The 17,649-nt window shown below is 44.4% G+C and overlaps 1 protein-coding gene across 1 annotated transcript in view; it reads left to right on the top strand.

The window, feature by feature from the left end:
• The window catches only part of TRAPPC8 (trafficking protein particle complex subunit 8), an 86,737-nt gene that overhangs the window by 13,109 nt on the left and 55,979 nt on the right, over window positions 1-17,649 (top strand). Inside the window, 3 exon segments of the mRNA XM_066578856.1 lie at window positions 7,893-7,982; window positions 10,260-10,434; window positions 14,463-14,616. Coding sequence (XP_066434953.1) covers window positions 7,893-7,982; window positions 10,260-10,434; window positions 14,463-14,616 — 419 coding nt within the window.

Consider the following 17,649-nt stretch of genomic DNA (forward strand, 5'->3'; position numbering starts at 1 on the left):
TCATTCACACAGGCAACACGGCATCGCCACAAGAAAATCTCAGCGATATCGCATCGCTGTTCCATGTGGTGTTACTGCCGTTTCTCACGGTGATACTGTGACTTTGTAGCGCTACAAAGTCACATGGGGTGCTACAAAGTCTTGCTACAAAACATAAACCCTACCCTGAAAATACACCGTTGCTGGAAAAAAAATATACATCACCTAGAAGCGCTGTCCGTGCCTCTGCTCGGCTTCCTCCCAGTCCCTGGCACTGGTCGTCGTCTTTTCTTCTGGCCGCGGATTGAAAAATTCCCGCCTCCCGGAAGCGCTGGCTGTGATTGGCTGATGCTTAGCCTATCAGAGCCAGCACTCGATGAATGGCTGTGATTGGTTCATCGAGCGCTGGCTGTGATTGGCTAAGAGTCAGCCAATCACAGCCAGTGCTTCCAGAAGGCGGGGATTTTTCAATGCCTGTCCAGAAAAGATGAAGAGAAACAGTGCCTGGACCTGGGGAGAAGATGCGGCCGGGCTGACAGCGCTTCTAAGGTGATGTATATTGTTAATTTTTTCCTGCAGCTAGGGCTTAGGCTATGGCTTTGACAAAGTTGCAATGCATGAAAATTGTGTACATATTGCCGGACCCGCAAGGTTTTTGTGCCGGGATGTCACATGCTACAAAACGCTGCATGTGTGAGGTAACCCATAGGACAGCATGGGCTTCACATACATGCAATTTGTAGCAACGCAACAAAATCGCCCGACTTTGACGCCCGTGTGAAGGAGGCCTTAAGGCTGGAGAGACACAAGCATACTCCAGCTGCATTTGTGTCTGTAACAGACTAGTGTCCCAGACTACCAGCCGTCATTCGTATTGTGCGTACATAAATGCATCTTGAATAGGTTCATGTGTCGTCGACCGAAGGTGGGGTTGTTTCCTGATAACACAAATCTGAACCCCATTCTGCCATTTACTAGATGCAGTGACCTCACAATGGGGCTGGGTGTTAAATGCACTGCTAACCCACCAATCCCGGCTTGTCTTTTACAGCTGTGTTCACCATTCTTCAGGAAGTGGGCTGCAATGTACTGAAATGGAATAATTCTTACAGTAATCCGTACTGTAAGGTCTATGGAGACTTCCAGCACAGAATGCTGGGAGATTTTATCAGTGAAGTCTGCAGCATTTACAATGCAGCTCAGCATTAAAATACTTCAAGCCACTCTTCGGTCCTGGCCAAACAGAGATGGGCGCACCTCTGACTACCTGATGCACGCTTAGCACAATGGCAGTGCTGGCCAATCAAATCAGAGTCTAATGATGTACAGTGTGCGTCAGGTGGTTAGAGAAGCCGTGCGGCCATCTTTATTTGTGTAGGTCACTTTGAGAGAATTGCCTCCAAAAGTGAGAAAAAGTTTCAAATTTAGCGAACATTAAGAGTGTAGAATTACCTGGCCCGGGCACATCTGAATTTCTTCACTTTGGGTCTGTTTATATCCTGCAGTCAGTCTGTATACGGGACATCGGACTGCTGCAGCCAATCGTGGACCTCAGTTGTACACAAACATTTTTGTGTCAAAAACTGAAGATGTCCAAAGGTGGTGCGTACCCTAGAAAAATATGTAATCACACAATGAACATTAATACTACGGCTTATGGGAGGTAAGCCCAGAAGGATCCATGTAACAAAGCTTAGGATAGCTCGCCCTTAAGCGCAAAAAACACTGAAAAAACATATCCTGTAAAAAAAATCCCCGTTCATTTAGTCAGTTTTTTTTTTCTTGTGTTAACTGCGTTTGCTTTTGATCCGCCTGGCTTCTTTCTTCTGTATGTGGGGTGGGGGCGTAGGGAATTGACCTGCAGGACTACCACCCTATCCAAAATAAGAGAGCTTTCTATCTGTCACTGGGGGTGCGTTAACAATACCGTTAATCTATTCAGCATATTTCCCGTTTTGTTGCTTCTTGGTAACGGAAAAACGGAAACCTCCTTCCCCCCCCCCCCCCCCCCCCCCATTATTATAAAGTGTCCGTTTTTCACATTTGTCTTCTGTTGCTTCCCTTCTGTTGTGTCAGATGAAATAGTGCAGCCTGCAGAAAAAAACAAAAACCCGGTGGAACAGAAGACCAATGTGAAAATGGAGACCTCATGGAAATGAGTGTGGGAAGAGGAAGTGTTCGCTTCCTCTCTTCTGTTGTCAAGCTGGAACAAAAAATAAATATAACAGAAATGTGTTGAATAGGCCAATTTTGTATTCTGAATGTACCCTTACTGATGCAGATAGATAGATATAGTGTGAATCTAGCAAAAAAACAGAGCCATTTGCCTTCAGTTGGACATCCTTTTTGCTTTTTAATGGATCTGTTATTGGATAAAAGAGCGCAGATATGATCCTAGCCTCAGCAAACCTACTAGCAATGCAGATAACTGGTTAGTCTTTCAGGTCAAACTCTTCCTTCCCGTCCAAAAGAGGAAACCAAGTGGGACAGAGGTGACCTGACTAGATGGGCCCACTGACATCAATGAGGATTTTCAAGGATGTGTTTTCTTCTAATTGTTTTTGGCTCTTAAGACCGAACAGAGAAACTGACCACTAAACATCAGTCTGAGCACGGCTTAAGGTTGTATCCTCAGCTTTGTTCTGACTTCTTAAAGGGGTTCTGACATGAATAATGTTTTTATGCTTTAGCAGCCATTGTTCCCTGGTCTGCCTAATGGACCCAGGGAACCCACGGTTTAATGGCTGCTAAAGCATAAAAAGATAATACTTACCTGTTCTTCTGTTGTTGTTGACATAGGGGGGGTCATCTCCCAGCAGGCACCGCTCTTCCTCTTCTTCCTCCACGAGCCGCGCTGCTCTGGGATTGCGCGCATGCGCAGTGGAGAGGTGCCCTCTGACAGGAGTCAGGACGGGCTGCGTCTCCACTGCGCATGCGCAGAATCTCGGAGTTCAGCCAGGACGGACGGGCCGCCCACAGCAGCACTGCTTGTGACGTGCTTGCTGTGGACGGCCCGTCCGTTCACCTCGGAAGTGACTGACGGACGTAGCAGAGCAGGAGCAGTCATTTTGACCGCTCCTGCTCTGCTTCTACAAGCCACAGAAAAAGATGCCGGCTGGAGGGGACATGCCTGGCGATCGGACCTGGCCAGGCAAGGTGAGTACAAATTTTTTTTTTTTTTTAAATTTGTGTCAGAACCCCTTTAAGGACTTCATCCATATTGTATTATATTGGTTATGCCCACTTCCCAGAAGCCCTGTTGTAATGCCTATTTTTCTAGGATGCACACCACCTTTTCGTTTTTTGTTTTTTTTTTAGTTTTTGTCACATCATTGTTTTTGTGTCTTGATATATATATTTTGTCTATTTGTGGGCTATTCCGGCTCGAGTCTCTTTATATTTTTCTATTCTATCTATATTGTATTTATCATTTTGATATTTTTCTTAGAAATGTAAAGACAAACAGGAAAAATGTGACTCCAAAACTAAGGCCTCATATCCACAAGTGGGTCGGTTTCTGCATGCAGGAGCCCATAACGGATCCAATTCTGCCCGTGGCCAAGGACGATGCTTACCTGTCCAGGTCTTCACTTCGAATGTGTGCGGAAACGCCCACCGACGTACATGCGCAATAAAGATTTTTTTTTTTTTTTTAAATCTGCTTTCCTGCGGAATCCGCAGCCCATCCACAATTCAATTGCAAACAGGCTCTGGATTGGATGGCTTCCATTGACTTCAGTGGAAGCCGTCCTTGTGGGAACTGCAGCAGAATGGAGCATGCTGTGATTTGTTTTCCAGACCAAGAGGTCCGCAAAACAAATCCGCATGCTTTAATTCATCTGCAGAGGCCGTGTCTTCCTACGGGTGGTTTGACCTGCGGATCGTCCGTGGACATTGGGCCTAAGGAGAAGTTCCTTTTGAGTATGCTGAAGAATGTCCTAGGTAGTAAGTGGTAGTATGATAGTTAGTAACCCTGCAAGTACAGTACATTGCTCCTTCTGTAGGTTGCATATATTAATTGGTGTTAAGTTATAAATGAATGTTGGTTACTTTCTCACGTCACTGTTTGCTGTTTTCCCGTCTCCTTTAGGACTGCTGCTACTATTTCTACAAGATATGAACTGGGTTGTACTGCACTCTGCGTATCCATGGGCCGCTCTCACACAGCCCGCTAAGAACGCTCTACTGAGCCTCTACTTTGGCACGGCTAAACGAATGCTGACTGTTCTATTTTAGCGCGTTGCAGCGCTTTTCAACATACCCCATCACCCATTGCAATAATGGGGTGCATTAAAAACCATGTCGAACGCAACTTAAAAGCGCCGTAAAAGGCCTGTGTGAGCGTGGCCTTCCCCACTGTCCCTGGTGATTGTGTAGCACACGTCCTGATGATGTATATACATTTGAGGTCAATAACGCCATGTTCTCTCTATCAGATCGCTCTATTAAAGCTAGTGTCCCTTGGTACAATACTTGGAAAGAAACCTTGACGGAACTGAACAAGTCCAAGTTTTATGCAGGTATTACTGTGTCCGGGACTGAACACCAGTAGCCTTCTACCTACGCCTCTTCCATTTTACCTAGTTTTTGAATTTCCCTTTCCCCTCATCACTGTGCTAGGACTATCTAGCAACCTCTTAATCTAGCTGTGTTTTACCTAATGTCACACTAGCAGTTGGTGATGGTTAACTGTGCTCTGCCTTCTATGTGACTACTAACCTTCCGAAGGAATGAACAACAAGAGGCTTATTGCCTCCTAATTTATGGCTCTTAATTTTAGTCTTTTTGCCCCGAATGTCCTGATTCTGGTGTATATATGAAAAAAAATTGTGCTCAATACAATAACTCTTGTCTAATTGTCCGTATTCGCCTCCCTCTCTGATTCCTGAATCAATCATTGAATTACTAGAGGAATACATGTTGTATATTCTGCCTAGATTGTAGAGTTGGCTGGAGGATCGGCATTAAGATGATAAGCTGTGTACTTGTAATAAACTTGTTCTGAGCCCATGTATCTATACCGACTAAGGCCGGTCTCACACTGGCGCATTTGAATTGTGGAATTGAAGATCACGTAGGCCATCCAACCCGCTGCCCGTCCGCAATTGATATTACGGATGGGCCTTGGGTACCCGCCTCATCCCCTAGCGATGGTGGAGGAAATACAAATATATATATATAATTTTAACCCCTTCACGACCAATGACGTACCGGTACATCATGGAGCGTCGGGGTATATATGAAGAGAGGTTGCGGGCAATAGTTGCGAGCGGTCCCCCCCGCGGTAAGATCGGGGGAGCCTTGTGGGTTTCATGGCACCTGGGAGCCTAATAAAAGGCCCCAGGGCTGCCTTAGCAGACTGCCTATCAAGCCATCCCCGTGGGGTGGCTTGATAGACTGCCTGTCAGAAAGCAATATGACGTAATGCCATAGCGTTATATCATACTGCAGGAGCGATCAAAGCATCGCCTGTTAATGTGCCCCAGGGGGACTTCAAAGTAATGTTGAAAAAAATCAATAAAGGTTTTGTTTTTTTTTAATTGAAAAAAAAAAAAAGTTGCAAAAGTTTAAATCACCCCCCTTTTGCCATATCTATTATTAAAAAATCTAAATAATAAATTAAAAATATGTATTTGGTATCGCAGCGTCCGAACTATCAAAGTAGCGCATTATTTTTCCCGGACGGTGAACGTCGTCTGAAAAAAAAAAAATAAAATAAAGAACTCCAGAAATGCACTTTTTTAGTTAACCTGTCTCCCAGAAAAAAAGCGATCAAAAAGTCGTATGTATTCCAAATTGGTACTATCAGAAACTACAGGACATCTCGCAAAAAATGAGCCCTCGCTAAACTATGTCGACAGAAAAATAAAAAAGTTATTGGGCACAAAATGATGGCAGAAAGTAATTGAAAAAAATTAAATGTCTTTAAAAAAGAGTATAGTACCGTAAAAAAAAAAAAACTATACATGGTTGGTATCGTAGTAATCGTACCGACCCATAGAATAAACTTATATCGTTCTTGTTGCCGTTTGTGCGCCGTAGAAACAGGACGCACTGAAAGATGCAAAATGTTTTTTTTATTTTTTTTCATTTTACTCCATTTTACTCCATTGTATGGTAGTTTAAATAGCACCATTGAAAAATACAACTCATCCCGCAAAAAAAAAAACAAGCCCTCATACAGCGACATCGATGGATAAATAAAGGAGTTACGATTATTTTAAAGGGGGAGGAAAAAAGGAAAATGGAAAAAGAAAAAGGGCCCCGTCATTAAGGGGTTACATCTGTACTGCACATGACCGTTGTCATTTGCAGTACAGATATGTGCAGGTACGCGGGGTCACGGACGGATTCCGCTGCGGTATTCCGCTCGGCCATGTGCAGACGGCCTACAGGTGTTGTCCAATCACACTTGGCTAATTTTTTCCTCTGCTGTCGTGGTGTGAGTACAAGGATACTTCTTAGTTTTGATACATGGGGCTCATTATGTGTGAAGACCTTTTTATGCATTTTTAGTTGATTACAATCTGTACTACTTTCATGTTGCCCTATGTGATTGCTTTGGTACAGAACGTCAGTATGATTGTATATTGTGTTCTTTAGAAAATTATTGGGTGAAACCGGCAATAGGACATATGACTTTCTGTATTTATATTGCTTTGGAAATGTAGTATTGACAATTTAAAGGGGTTGTACCAAAATTGCAAGTTAGCACCTGCCCACAGGATAGGGGATAATTTGCTGATCAGTGCGACTCTCGCTGCCGAGATCCCCGCCAATCTAGAGAATAGGGTCCGGTCTCCCCCGTCGTCTTCGCTGCGGGGTTAGTGCAAGCAGTGCCATGAGGAGGCGACTGCATGGGAGCACTGGTTGAACAAGTGCACTAGCTCTCTGTTCAATGTTATCCGCTCAGGTATTTCCATCAGCCCAGTGAAATGCATGGAGCCCTGATTTCGCATAATCGGCCAGAACTCCACTCTCGGTGCTGTCACTGTGGGGAAAGAAGCGACTACCGCAGTGAGAGGTAGAGCAGGACATGCGAGATCGGCAGAGGTCTCAGTGGTGAGAACCCCACCAGTCAGGACGTTGTCCCCTATCCTATGGATAGGAGATAACTTTCAATTTTGGCAAACCCCTTTGAGAGTGCATTCACACTTAGCGGATTATCCAGAGCGGAAGACTTTGCACCATATGCAGGTCTCTAATCGGAGGCCTCGTGCACACAGGGGCATCCAGGTGAGAATAGATCAGCCATACAGCACTCCACAATTGTTGGACTTGTACGCCACGTCCCCGTGGGGTCGCTCTTCTTCCACCCCACATGGAGCCGTAATATGGCTGTGTGCATGCGGCCTAACGTGGTATGAAATGTTTGTTAATTTTTTTTGTTTTTCTTCTCCCTATTTGAAAACCAGTACAAGTTATCTACATTAAAAGTATATACAAAGTATACAAACACAACTTTTTCATTGTAACAGACTCCTTCCCCTTTTTAGCCTTCTATATTGGTATGCATTAGCTATAGCTAAACATGTAAGCATTTTTGTGTTTCTCTCCACTTTGATAAGTGTATATTTATGGGTACGTTCACACATGGGAAATCTCACAGATTCAACACAGATCTGCATATTGTCCTCAGGAACAAGAAATGATGTTATTGATGATCCCATTGCATTGGGTAGGCACATGCCAATTGGAGTGGCGCTAGCTGATGGGCAGATCTGCAGTAGTACTGTTGTAAATACATGGCAGACTTTGTCCACAAACATCCTCTGTGTGAACATACCCTTCCTAATCTTTCGCTTTTTCCCTTCTACATCCTTGTTCCTCGTGTCTGTCTTGGTCTTCACAATGGGTGCCGCTCTACATGTGCTCACTAAGGAGGTTACTAACGCCTTTTATTTGTCTTCCAGCCACCACGCCTTGGTTTGAGTCCTACCGGGAGAGCTTTTTTCAGTGCATGCCGGCCTCAGACCATGAATTCCTAAACCACTACTTGGCATGTATCCTTTTTAACTTCGTGTCCATTGCAGTGATAAGTCTGAGAAGTAAATAATTTGTGTCTGCTAACTTGGGGAGATAACATTTTTTTTTTTGGCAAGCTTTTCGAAGGGCTGGGAGTTCAAATCTTGTGCAAAACTATCTGTCTATTGTGGCAGCTTGTGTTCTGCCTAGGACTCAAGCTGTCATAAGATGAACTGGATTTGCTTTGAATTTAACCCTTTCCCGCTCCAGGGCGTAAATTTACGTCCTGGCTGCGGAATACTTCCCACAACAGGGCGTAAACTTACGTCCTGGGGATAAGGCAAGATCATAAGAGATCTCGTGCTATCCGGCAGTGGGAGCTAGCTGTCACTGATAGCCAGGCTCCTGCTGCAACAGCGGGTGTGCATCAGAGCAGTGCCCCTGCCCCCCTGCTGTTAACCCCTAACCTGCCGCGATGTATGTAGATCGCGTCATAGGAAGGGTTTACAGAGGGAGCGCGCTCCCTCTGACGTTATCGTCATGACGGAGAGCCCGGCTGCTTGCTATGGTAACAAGACACCACCTGCAGGCGTCCTGTATTACCACTGCCTATGATTGCTGTAATAAGCGATAAGGCATTGCAGGAGAGAAGTCCTTCAATTCCTTATCAGAGCAATCATGGGTGCTATGCTGTAAGTCCCCCACTGGGACACAAATGGTGTGTTTAAAAATAAAAAAAAACAACAAACTTTTTTTGTGCTTCTTCTCATATTGGCATAAACATTTAAAAAAAAAAAATTTAAATCCCACATTTGGTATCATCGTGTCGGTAACGATGCATACAATAAATTGCCCGCGCTTTTTATCCTGCATGGCAAAAGGCGTAATGTCATAGATTTTTGACTGGAGTCCTTTCCTATTAACATTGTTTAAACATGCACCAAATTGAGAATCTAGCCAGTGCGTTAAATTTGGTACATTTTTAGACTACTTACAAGTTTGCTTACATTGCGTTACTATTGGGTCTCATTCACACGGGTGTGTTTTGCATCTATACAACATCCGTATTTTTTACAGAAGTAATATGAACACCATTGGTTTCCATTGATGTATTCTGACATGCATTTTATGCGCATAAGAAAAATTGCAATCAGTCTTATTTTAGTCCGTCTTAAACTTTTTTTTCTTTTGCGTGCAAGAAACTACATATGCGCTAAATGTTCACATACAGTGAAAATTATTTGATTCTTATGTACCAAAACTGCATATTTCCATGCGATTGGACACTTAGGCCTCATGTCCACGGGCAAAAGAAGAATTAACATCCGCAGCGGATTTTAACTCTTCCGCCCGCCCGCAGATCCGCATCCCATAGGGATGCATTGACCACCCGCGGGTAGATAAATACCCGCGGATGGTCAATAAAAGTGATTTTAAAAAAAGAGCATGAAAAAATCTGGACCATGCTCTATTTTCGTGCGGGTCTCCCGCGGGGACGGCTCCCGCGGGCTTCTATTGAAGCCTATGGAAGCCGTCCGGATCCGCGGGAGACCAAAATCGGAATTTACTCACCCGCTCCGGATCTTCCCTTCGCCGCGGCTTCATCATCTTCTCTCCGTCGCGGCCGGATCTTTTTTTCTTCGGGCCGGCGCATGCGCGGGGCACGCAACCGACGTGCCCTGCGCATCCGCCGGGCCGAAGAAAGAAGATCCGGCAGCGACGGAGAGAAGATGAAGCCGCGGCGAAGGGAAGATTCGGAGCGGGCGAGAGGTGAGTTAATTCTTATTTTTATGCCTCATGTCCGCGGGGGAGGAGGGACCCGCTACGGATTCTACATGGAGAATCCGTAGCGGGCCTGATTTTCCCCGTGGACATGAGGCCTTAGATAGAATTAGTAAATCCATACTAGTGTTTTCTGTAAGCACTTAAATCGGTCAGTCTACCCAGGGTTCAGGGTAAATGATTTTATTTTACAAGTAGTAATGCTCATTTTTGATATGGTGTCTATAAAGAGCACAAAGTGGCGTTTACATTTTTAGAGTCCTAATTATTTATGTTTTTGCTTGGATCGTGTCAGGAATTGATAAGTAACACACAAGGCTCAGAAAGCAGACCCAACGTCTCATAGGGCATTTCCCCTGGCATCAAGTAGTGTTTGTTTAGTGTTTTTTTTAAATCGATAATATCAGTTAGAAAATATGTTTTGTTAATACTAGTCAGAATATAATTCTGGGGGTAAAGGGGAAATTTTCTTATCCGGGCTCGTACTAGAATTCTGCCTTGCATTTCAGTCAATGACTTAACAAGCTCTGCAGGCATGCTGGTTGTTTCTTCCCATGAAGCTGAACCTGTGGAACAGTTTTTAAAGTTATCGCAAGAGCAGCATCGGATTCAACACAGTAATGACTATTCCTATCCCAAATGGTTTACACCAAACACTTTAAAGTATTATGTCCTGCTGCACGATGTCAGCGGCGGGGATGAGAAAAGGTGAGTTGAGAAACTAAACTCAAAATTGTGTTTTCTTGTGAAATGTATACAAAATAATAAGTGCAATCTGAGTACTGCAGTGCTGTGTATCTGAAGCCTTAGGCGCTGTGTGTTGTAGCAATAGGAAATTAAAAAAAAAAGTAATGTTTCACATTTTTCATAAATGTTGAATTTTGATGTATGGGCGTAGATGGTGACTAGTGGTCCCTGATGAAAGAGCTCCTATTTTAGCTGCATGTCTGGGTGCTCTTGCATGCTGCTGCAAACGCATGCACATCTCTGCTCATTGCTGGAGGCACTTCCTTGTAAGGCTGTGCTCTCATCTTTGCTTGGAGGACAGATCAGGCATGCAATCTGGGACAGAATAGGACTTTATGCCTGCACTCATCCAGGGACATTTCTGTTGGCCTGCTGGAAGATGGACGGACCGCGTTATAGTCCGGGGTCTAGAATATGCAGGATCTAGCACTTTTGGTTTTCCTTTTGTTTCGCCCCTCGGATGGAGCCAAACAGAAACTTCTAACACTAGTATGAACTTAGCCTTATTCTTTCACCTGATAATCCAGGTGCCACCTGGCAATCAGTGGAGATCCACTACATGTACAGGCACCATCTGACTCTTTGATATCCAGAAAGGATAACCACTTTTATTTGATTTTAAGAGGTTAACCACTTCATGACCAAAGTTTCCATTTTAAAAGGACTTTGCCGACTGAAATGTACATGGTCAGTAGAGAACACTTAGCGATCTCATGCTATCTAATCACCATGTCTAATACAGTAAGCGGTATTAGTGCTTTATGATTGAGTACACTACTTGTCTATTGGGAAAGGAGAAATCTCTTACTATGTATTTGGTATTGACAGTGGTAGGAAATGGGCTGCCCTCAGTTTGTTCAATACAAATTTAGCACCTGCGTACATGCACTGATCTAGGTCCCATATAGCAATGTTACACAGCAGTAAATTGTACTCATGGCAGCAAAGTGTCCCCCTTTTTTTTATAATGGAGAAATGCCCACATATGTCCCATCTCCCTATGGCCTCCCTAACACAGGCGTTTGCAGAAACGGAGCATTTTTCAACGCAGCCAAGGATGCTGAGGAAAAGAAATGAATCAATACTCACCTAGCTGGCGCTGTCTGGGTCCCTGTCATTGCTCTCCGGAGCTCCCGGCACTTGCCATCACCGACAGAGTATCTTTTGCTAGTGACGGGGTTTGAAGACCCTGCCTCCAGCAAGAGATTACTCTGATTGGCTGAGCCCGTTGAGTGTCAGCGGGCTCAGCCAATCGCAGCCAGCGCTTAGATGCACCAATCACAGCCATTCATTGAATGGCAGTGATTGGTTCATCAAGCGCTGGCTCTGATTGGCTCAGCCAGCACTCAAGGAGCCAATTGGAGAAATCTCCTGCTGGAGGCGGGGTCTTTAAACCCCGTCATTAGCAAAAGATGCTCTGTCGGCGATGACAAATGGCTGACAGCCTATCTGGAGCCCTGGATGGTGTCCCGGACGGCGCCTGCTAAGGGAGTATTGACTTTTAACATTTTTTTTTTTCTTTTTAAGGTAGTACAGCCAGCGCTTGCATTTAGCACTGCCAAAAACGGGATACCAAGTTATGCCACGTTTTCAACAGTGCTGAAACCGCTGCTTATTCATTTCAATGGGCTGTTGAATGCATCATGCATTGCTGTTGAAGACTCTGCGTTTTGACGCCTGTGTGAACAGCCCTTATCGAAATGACTGGGAGCCTTGTACAGCGTTTAGCGCAGTGCTGAAAAGACAGCGCTAAATGCTGTACAAAAAGACTGCTCGATGCTCAAGTTTTAGAACTCCTCAATTTTTCCAGTTTTTGATTATTACAGTTTAATATCTCAAATGTACTTTGAAATGAAAGCAAAGAACAAATAAACAAGTTAAAATAAAATAATGGATTCGCTTTGTTTAACTAAATAAAATTAGATTTTATTTTTTTTTTTTGCTCTTCAAAGTAGCCACTTTTTGCTGATATAACAGCTTTACACGATCGAGGCATTCTTTCCACAATTGCATTCAGATATTGTTCAGAAATGTCTTCCCAACATTGTGGAAGTTCACAAAAATGTGCTGCACTTGTAGGTTTCTTTACTTTCACCCTTCTGTCTAGTTCATCCCAAACAAGCCCAATGGGGTGTAAGTCTGGAGACTCTGCAGGTCATTCCATTCTCTGAAGCCTACCAGCTTCTTGTCCTCTTCAGTAGTTCTGACCTAACCTGGAAGTATGCTTTGGATCATTATCTTGCTGTAATACGAACCCCTGACCAATTAGGTGTACACCAGAGGGTATTGCATGGTGCATCAAAATACTGTGGTAGCTCTGATGTTTATCCACACTGTGCATCCAGCAAAAGAGCCCCAGACCCATCATGCTTCCTCCTTCATGTTTGCTAGTTGGTGTCACACACTGTGGAACCCTCCTTTCAGCTACTCAACTGCATACAAAAACCCTGCGCGATGTAGCAAAGATTTCAAATTTTGATTCATCAGTCTATAAGACCACCTTCCACTTTTCAGTAGTCCACTGGAGATGCTACTTGGCCCAGACACATCTTTTTTTCTTTTGCAATCTTTGTAGTGACTTCCTTAGTGCTACTCCACCAGTCAAACTTGCAGATAGAAGTCTTCTCTTAACAGGTAGAAACTTGTTTATTTTAATTTCTTTTACCGCATTAAGCTGTGCTTGGAGATTTTGTGCCCTGAGGCACTAATCACTCAAACTGATGATTCTCAAAAACTTGTCATTTGGTTTTGTAGTGGCCTTGGTTCTGCCAGACCTCTTCCTGTCAGATATTCCTCCAGTTTCCAATTGCCTTTTGATGGTATAGGAAACTTTACTGACTGCCACCTTGTTAATTTCTCTGTAGAACAAATCTGCACTTCTAGGGGTTGTGATTGTCTGTTGTCTTTGGTTAATTGCCTTTTTTGCCATTATGATAGCAATTTGCTCTGTCCTGATGAGTAACACGGCTGTCCAAATTCTGCTCTAGAGGCTGTTGTAATGCAGTCTGGTTATATAGAATCACAGGGTTTGCAAGTAATCTACAAAAGTTGAGACGTGTAGAAATAATTTGCAGCCAATTTCAAACTATAATTTGATTTCTGCACCGCGGAGAGCAGCTATCCTAGATATGTTCCCTAAAAAAAAGCCCATTGGTTAAAATCATACATTTAGACTAGGGCGGATCGACCGCTATGGTATGGGACACAACAGGGGAGCAGGAAGAGGCAAGTATATGCTCTCTTGCTTTTACACATGGGGTAGACTAGATAGAAATTAACTCGGACAACCCCTTCAACAGAGAGGGTGGTCCTCTGTTCAGCATCCCCATCTTTTGGTTGGAGTAGACCTGCCCCCTTCCTGAATTACACAAGACAGCCTATTTACTTGAGCGGTCTTAGTGTAAGACTTCATTTTTCTCGTGGTGACGTTTGAACATTTGTGAAGCTGCAGCTGCAGTTTTTCAGCTTTTTTTTCGATGGATTAATTTAACAAGTAAGAATTGTCCAAAGAGGATAACCCCTAGAAAGAGGGTACAACGTTATGACTGTATTTGCATCCTGTTATCAACCTCCCTAGTGCGCTAAAAGACGGGATTTGTCAACAGGATGAACAAAATATGATGCGCACATAACCTTGTAAGGCTGTGTCCACACAGGGCGGACATAGGACCTTCCGCACGGAAATTCTGCATGCACTTTTAAAACTGAGACTATGCAGCAGAGTGGACAAGATTTCCAAAGATCTCAAGTCACACACTGTGGACAAGCCGCGCCGAAACTGACATGCGACGCGAAATTCAAATCCATGACATGTCAATTTTGGCCCCGTTTCCGCTGCAGACTCTCTTCTCTGTATGGGGAGAGATTTCCGCAGCGGAATATGGACTGAAACAGTATTCTTTCCTCTTTTTTTTTTTTTTTTTGTTTTATGATGAAGTAGAACTATTGTTCATTCGTTTTGGCGATCACTTTTCTGTTTTTTTGTCAAGGGCTGATTCAATTTATGAAGAAATGATCCAGCGCTATGGGACTCAGGGATGCTACTTACTCAAAATGAATTCTAGAACCTCCAGTAAAGGCACAGAAGAACAGATCCCGGATCCCTGGAGTCAGTACATTCAGAAAAACAACATTCATAGTCAGGTATGTAACGAGAAAATACTAGCAATGGAAAAACAACTTGTTGCTGAGGTCCGGTTATGGGACGGGTGTGCAGTTGTCGGCTGCTCTGTAGTTACCAGCATGGGGTATGCATGTAGTAGCTCAGGGTCACTTCAACACAGTCTCCGTTTCTAATTGACTTAGCCTGCCTGTGGTATAAGTACTTATACTTGCATGGTGGAATATGTAATTTCTCTTGAGAACTATGGCCCCTTGGGGTGCAGAGGAGTGGAGGACCTCTGAGTGCCGTTTTGGCTCATGAAATGTTTTTGCAGCTTATTCCCTTGGCTTTCTTCCATATTGCACAACCCGCTCACGGTTCAGACATTGCACTATGGCCTTCAAGCTCTCCTTACTAAGGCTAATTGCCTCATTCTATTTACCTGATGTGCATATATCCACGGAACTATCTGTCGGCAACAGATGCCCGACAGGCCGTCCCAGCGGTGATCGTTCTACACGGCCGGACTGTTAGATTCTCGCTGGATCATGTGAATCTAAACCCTAATTGTCCAGTGTAAGTGCTGCCAGCAGCTGACCAACGAACGATAAGTCGCTTATCTTTCATCCAGTTTTGGTGGGCATAAAAAATAAACGACGATCAGCCTGTGTAAGTGGGCAGCCGTACATCCACGAATGACTGCCTGTTTACTATGAATGAAGGTGGACAGCTGAAGAGATCCTCCTCCATTCACTGAACAGTTATTGCTCCTGTGTGAGGGCACAGCAGTAATAACTGTGGCGACTTAACCCTTTCCAATCCACTGTCTGACCTCTGAAGACATTATGATTTAAGGCTGTACAGCTCCGATGTTGGAAGACGTCCGTCAGGGGTTCTCTTACTGTATATTGCCAGCCTCTCTGTTGTCTGAGCCTTTCCAACATGTCACCTCATGCGGTACTGGCTCTAGTCAGCAGATAGCGCTGTTGTATAATGGCAGAAAAAGAGTAAGCCGCCTAGGAAAGCAGGATACAAATTGGATTGGGAAGGGTTAAGGGTCTGAAATCGTCCATTTATAAGGATTTTTACCGGTCATGTTTGCGCTTTCAGCTGGATAGTTGTTCCAAAAGGGACAAAATTCAGTTCAGTTAAATTGCTGATTAATTGACTGTAAAAATTGATATCGGGTGGCTCCAGCCTTGTAGATTAGAAAATCTCAATCTTAGGCCGGCTTCACACGGGCGAGAAAATCGTGTGAGATTTGTGCATTGCGAGAGACGCCCGACTAGGAGCCCCATTCTTTTGAATAGGGTCATACACATGAGCGAAGTTTTCCCGCATCGAAACAAATCGCAACATGTCCTTTCTTTGAGCGTGCTGTCGCATCGCAGCCATCATTGTTTTCAATGGGACCAGGGGCCACACCGCGTGTTAGGTGCACACAAGTGCGATGCAAGGTCTCCCATTAAAAGCAGGACTGCTACTTCTCTGGAGTGATGCTAGGTGGTTTTGACATGAAACTCCTCACATCTACAGGGGAATTACATGTTGGCGAGCACGGTATCAGGCCGCGATTTGCTGTCCGATACTGTACTCGACCGTGTGATGTTAGCCTTACTGTATGGAAATTGATTTGAGGGCATACAGCACATTTTCTGCAGCAAGCATGTTCCATTCTGATGTGGATTCCCTGCAAAAGCAGTGCAGGTTTAACTCTTTCAAGACCAAAGATTAATTGCCCCGCCTTTCAAGAGCCACGACTTTATTTTTCCATTGACCTAACCCTCTGAGGGCTTGTTTTTTACGGGACGACTTGCACATTTTAATGGCATCATTTAAAGGGGTTGTCCCGCGCCGAAACGGGGGTTTGTTTTTTCTTTCAACCCCCCCCCCCCTCCCCCCGTTCGGCGCGAGACAACGTGTGGTGCCTGATAGAACCCATTGAATATAATTGGTTCTGCCTAATTTCTGTCACTTTATTGGAAATTAGCACTTTTATGATGGGACCCCTGGAAGGAAGCCTCTAACTTATCCTGAGGACAGATGGAGATTACAGAAATGCTTTAAAGGGGTTGTCCCGCTCCGAAACGGGTTTTGTTTTTTTTTTCAAACCCCCCCCCCCGTTCGGCGCGAGACAACCCCGATGCAGGGGTTAAAAAAGAACACCGGAGAGTGCTTACCTGAATCCCCGCGCTCCGGTGACTTCTTACTTACCTGATGAAGATGGCCGCGGGGATCTTCTCTCTCCGTGGACCGCAGGGCTTCTGTGCGGTCCATTGCCGATTCCAGCCTCCTGATTGGCTGGAATCGGCACGTGACGGGGCGGAGCTACACGGAGCTACACGGAGCCCCATTGAGAACAGAAGAAGACCCGGACTGCGCAAGCGCGGCTAATTTGGCCATTAGACGGCGAAAATTAGTCGGCTCCATGGAAACGAGGACGCTAGCAACGGAGCAGGTAAGTGAAAAACTTTTTATAACTTCTGTATGGCTCATAATTAATGCACAATGTACATTACAAAGTGCATTAATATGGCCATACAGAAGTGTATAGACCCACTTGCTGCCGCGGGACAACCCCTTTAAGGTACCAAATAATGTTTTGAAAAAGGTGTACAAATTTCTAAGTGGGATGGAATGTTGGCAGGGGAATAGAATCCTACCATTTTTATGGAGGTTTTGTTCTTATGTTCACGATACGTTGTTCTATGGGTCAGTACAATTACGATACCAAATTTATTTATATATATATATATATATATATATATATATATATATATATATATATATATACCGGCGTATAAGACGACCCCCCAACTGTCACCTTATACGCCGGTATACAGTGGAGAAAAAAAAATAAATTTATTACTCACCTCCCACGGCGTTCTGTCGCGCTCCGGCAGGATGTCGCTCGCTCCTCGTCCCCGGCGCAGCATAGCTTTCTGAATGCGGGGCTTGAACGTGCTAACACGTGCGCCTTCAGCCAATCACAGCCATTCAATGATGTCATTGAATAGTGTGATTGGCTGAAGCCACGTGTGCTTTAGCCAATCACAGCCATTCAATGCTGTCAT

This window comes from Eleutherodactylus coqui, chromosome 9 (genome assembly GCF_035609145.1).
Source record: "Eleutherodactylus coqui strain aEleCoq1 chromosome 9, aEleCoq1.hap1, whole genome shotgun sequence".
NCBI lineage: Eukaryota > Metazoa > Chordata > Amphibia > Anura > Eleutherodactylidae > Eleutherodactylus > Eleutherodactylus coqui.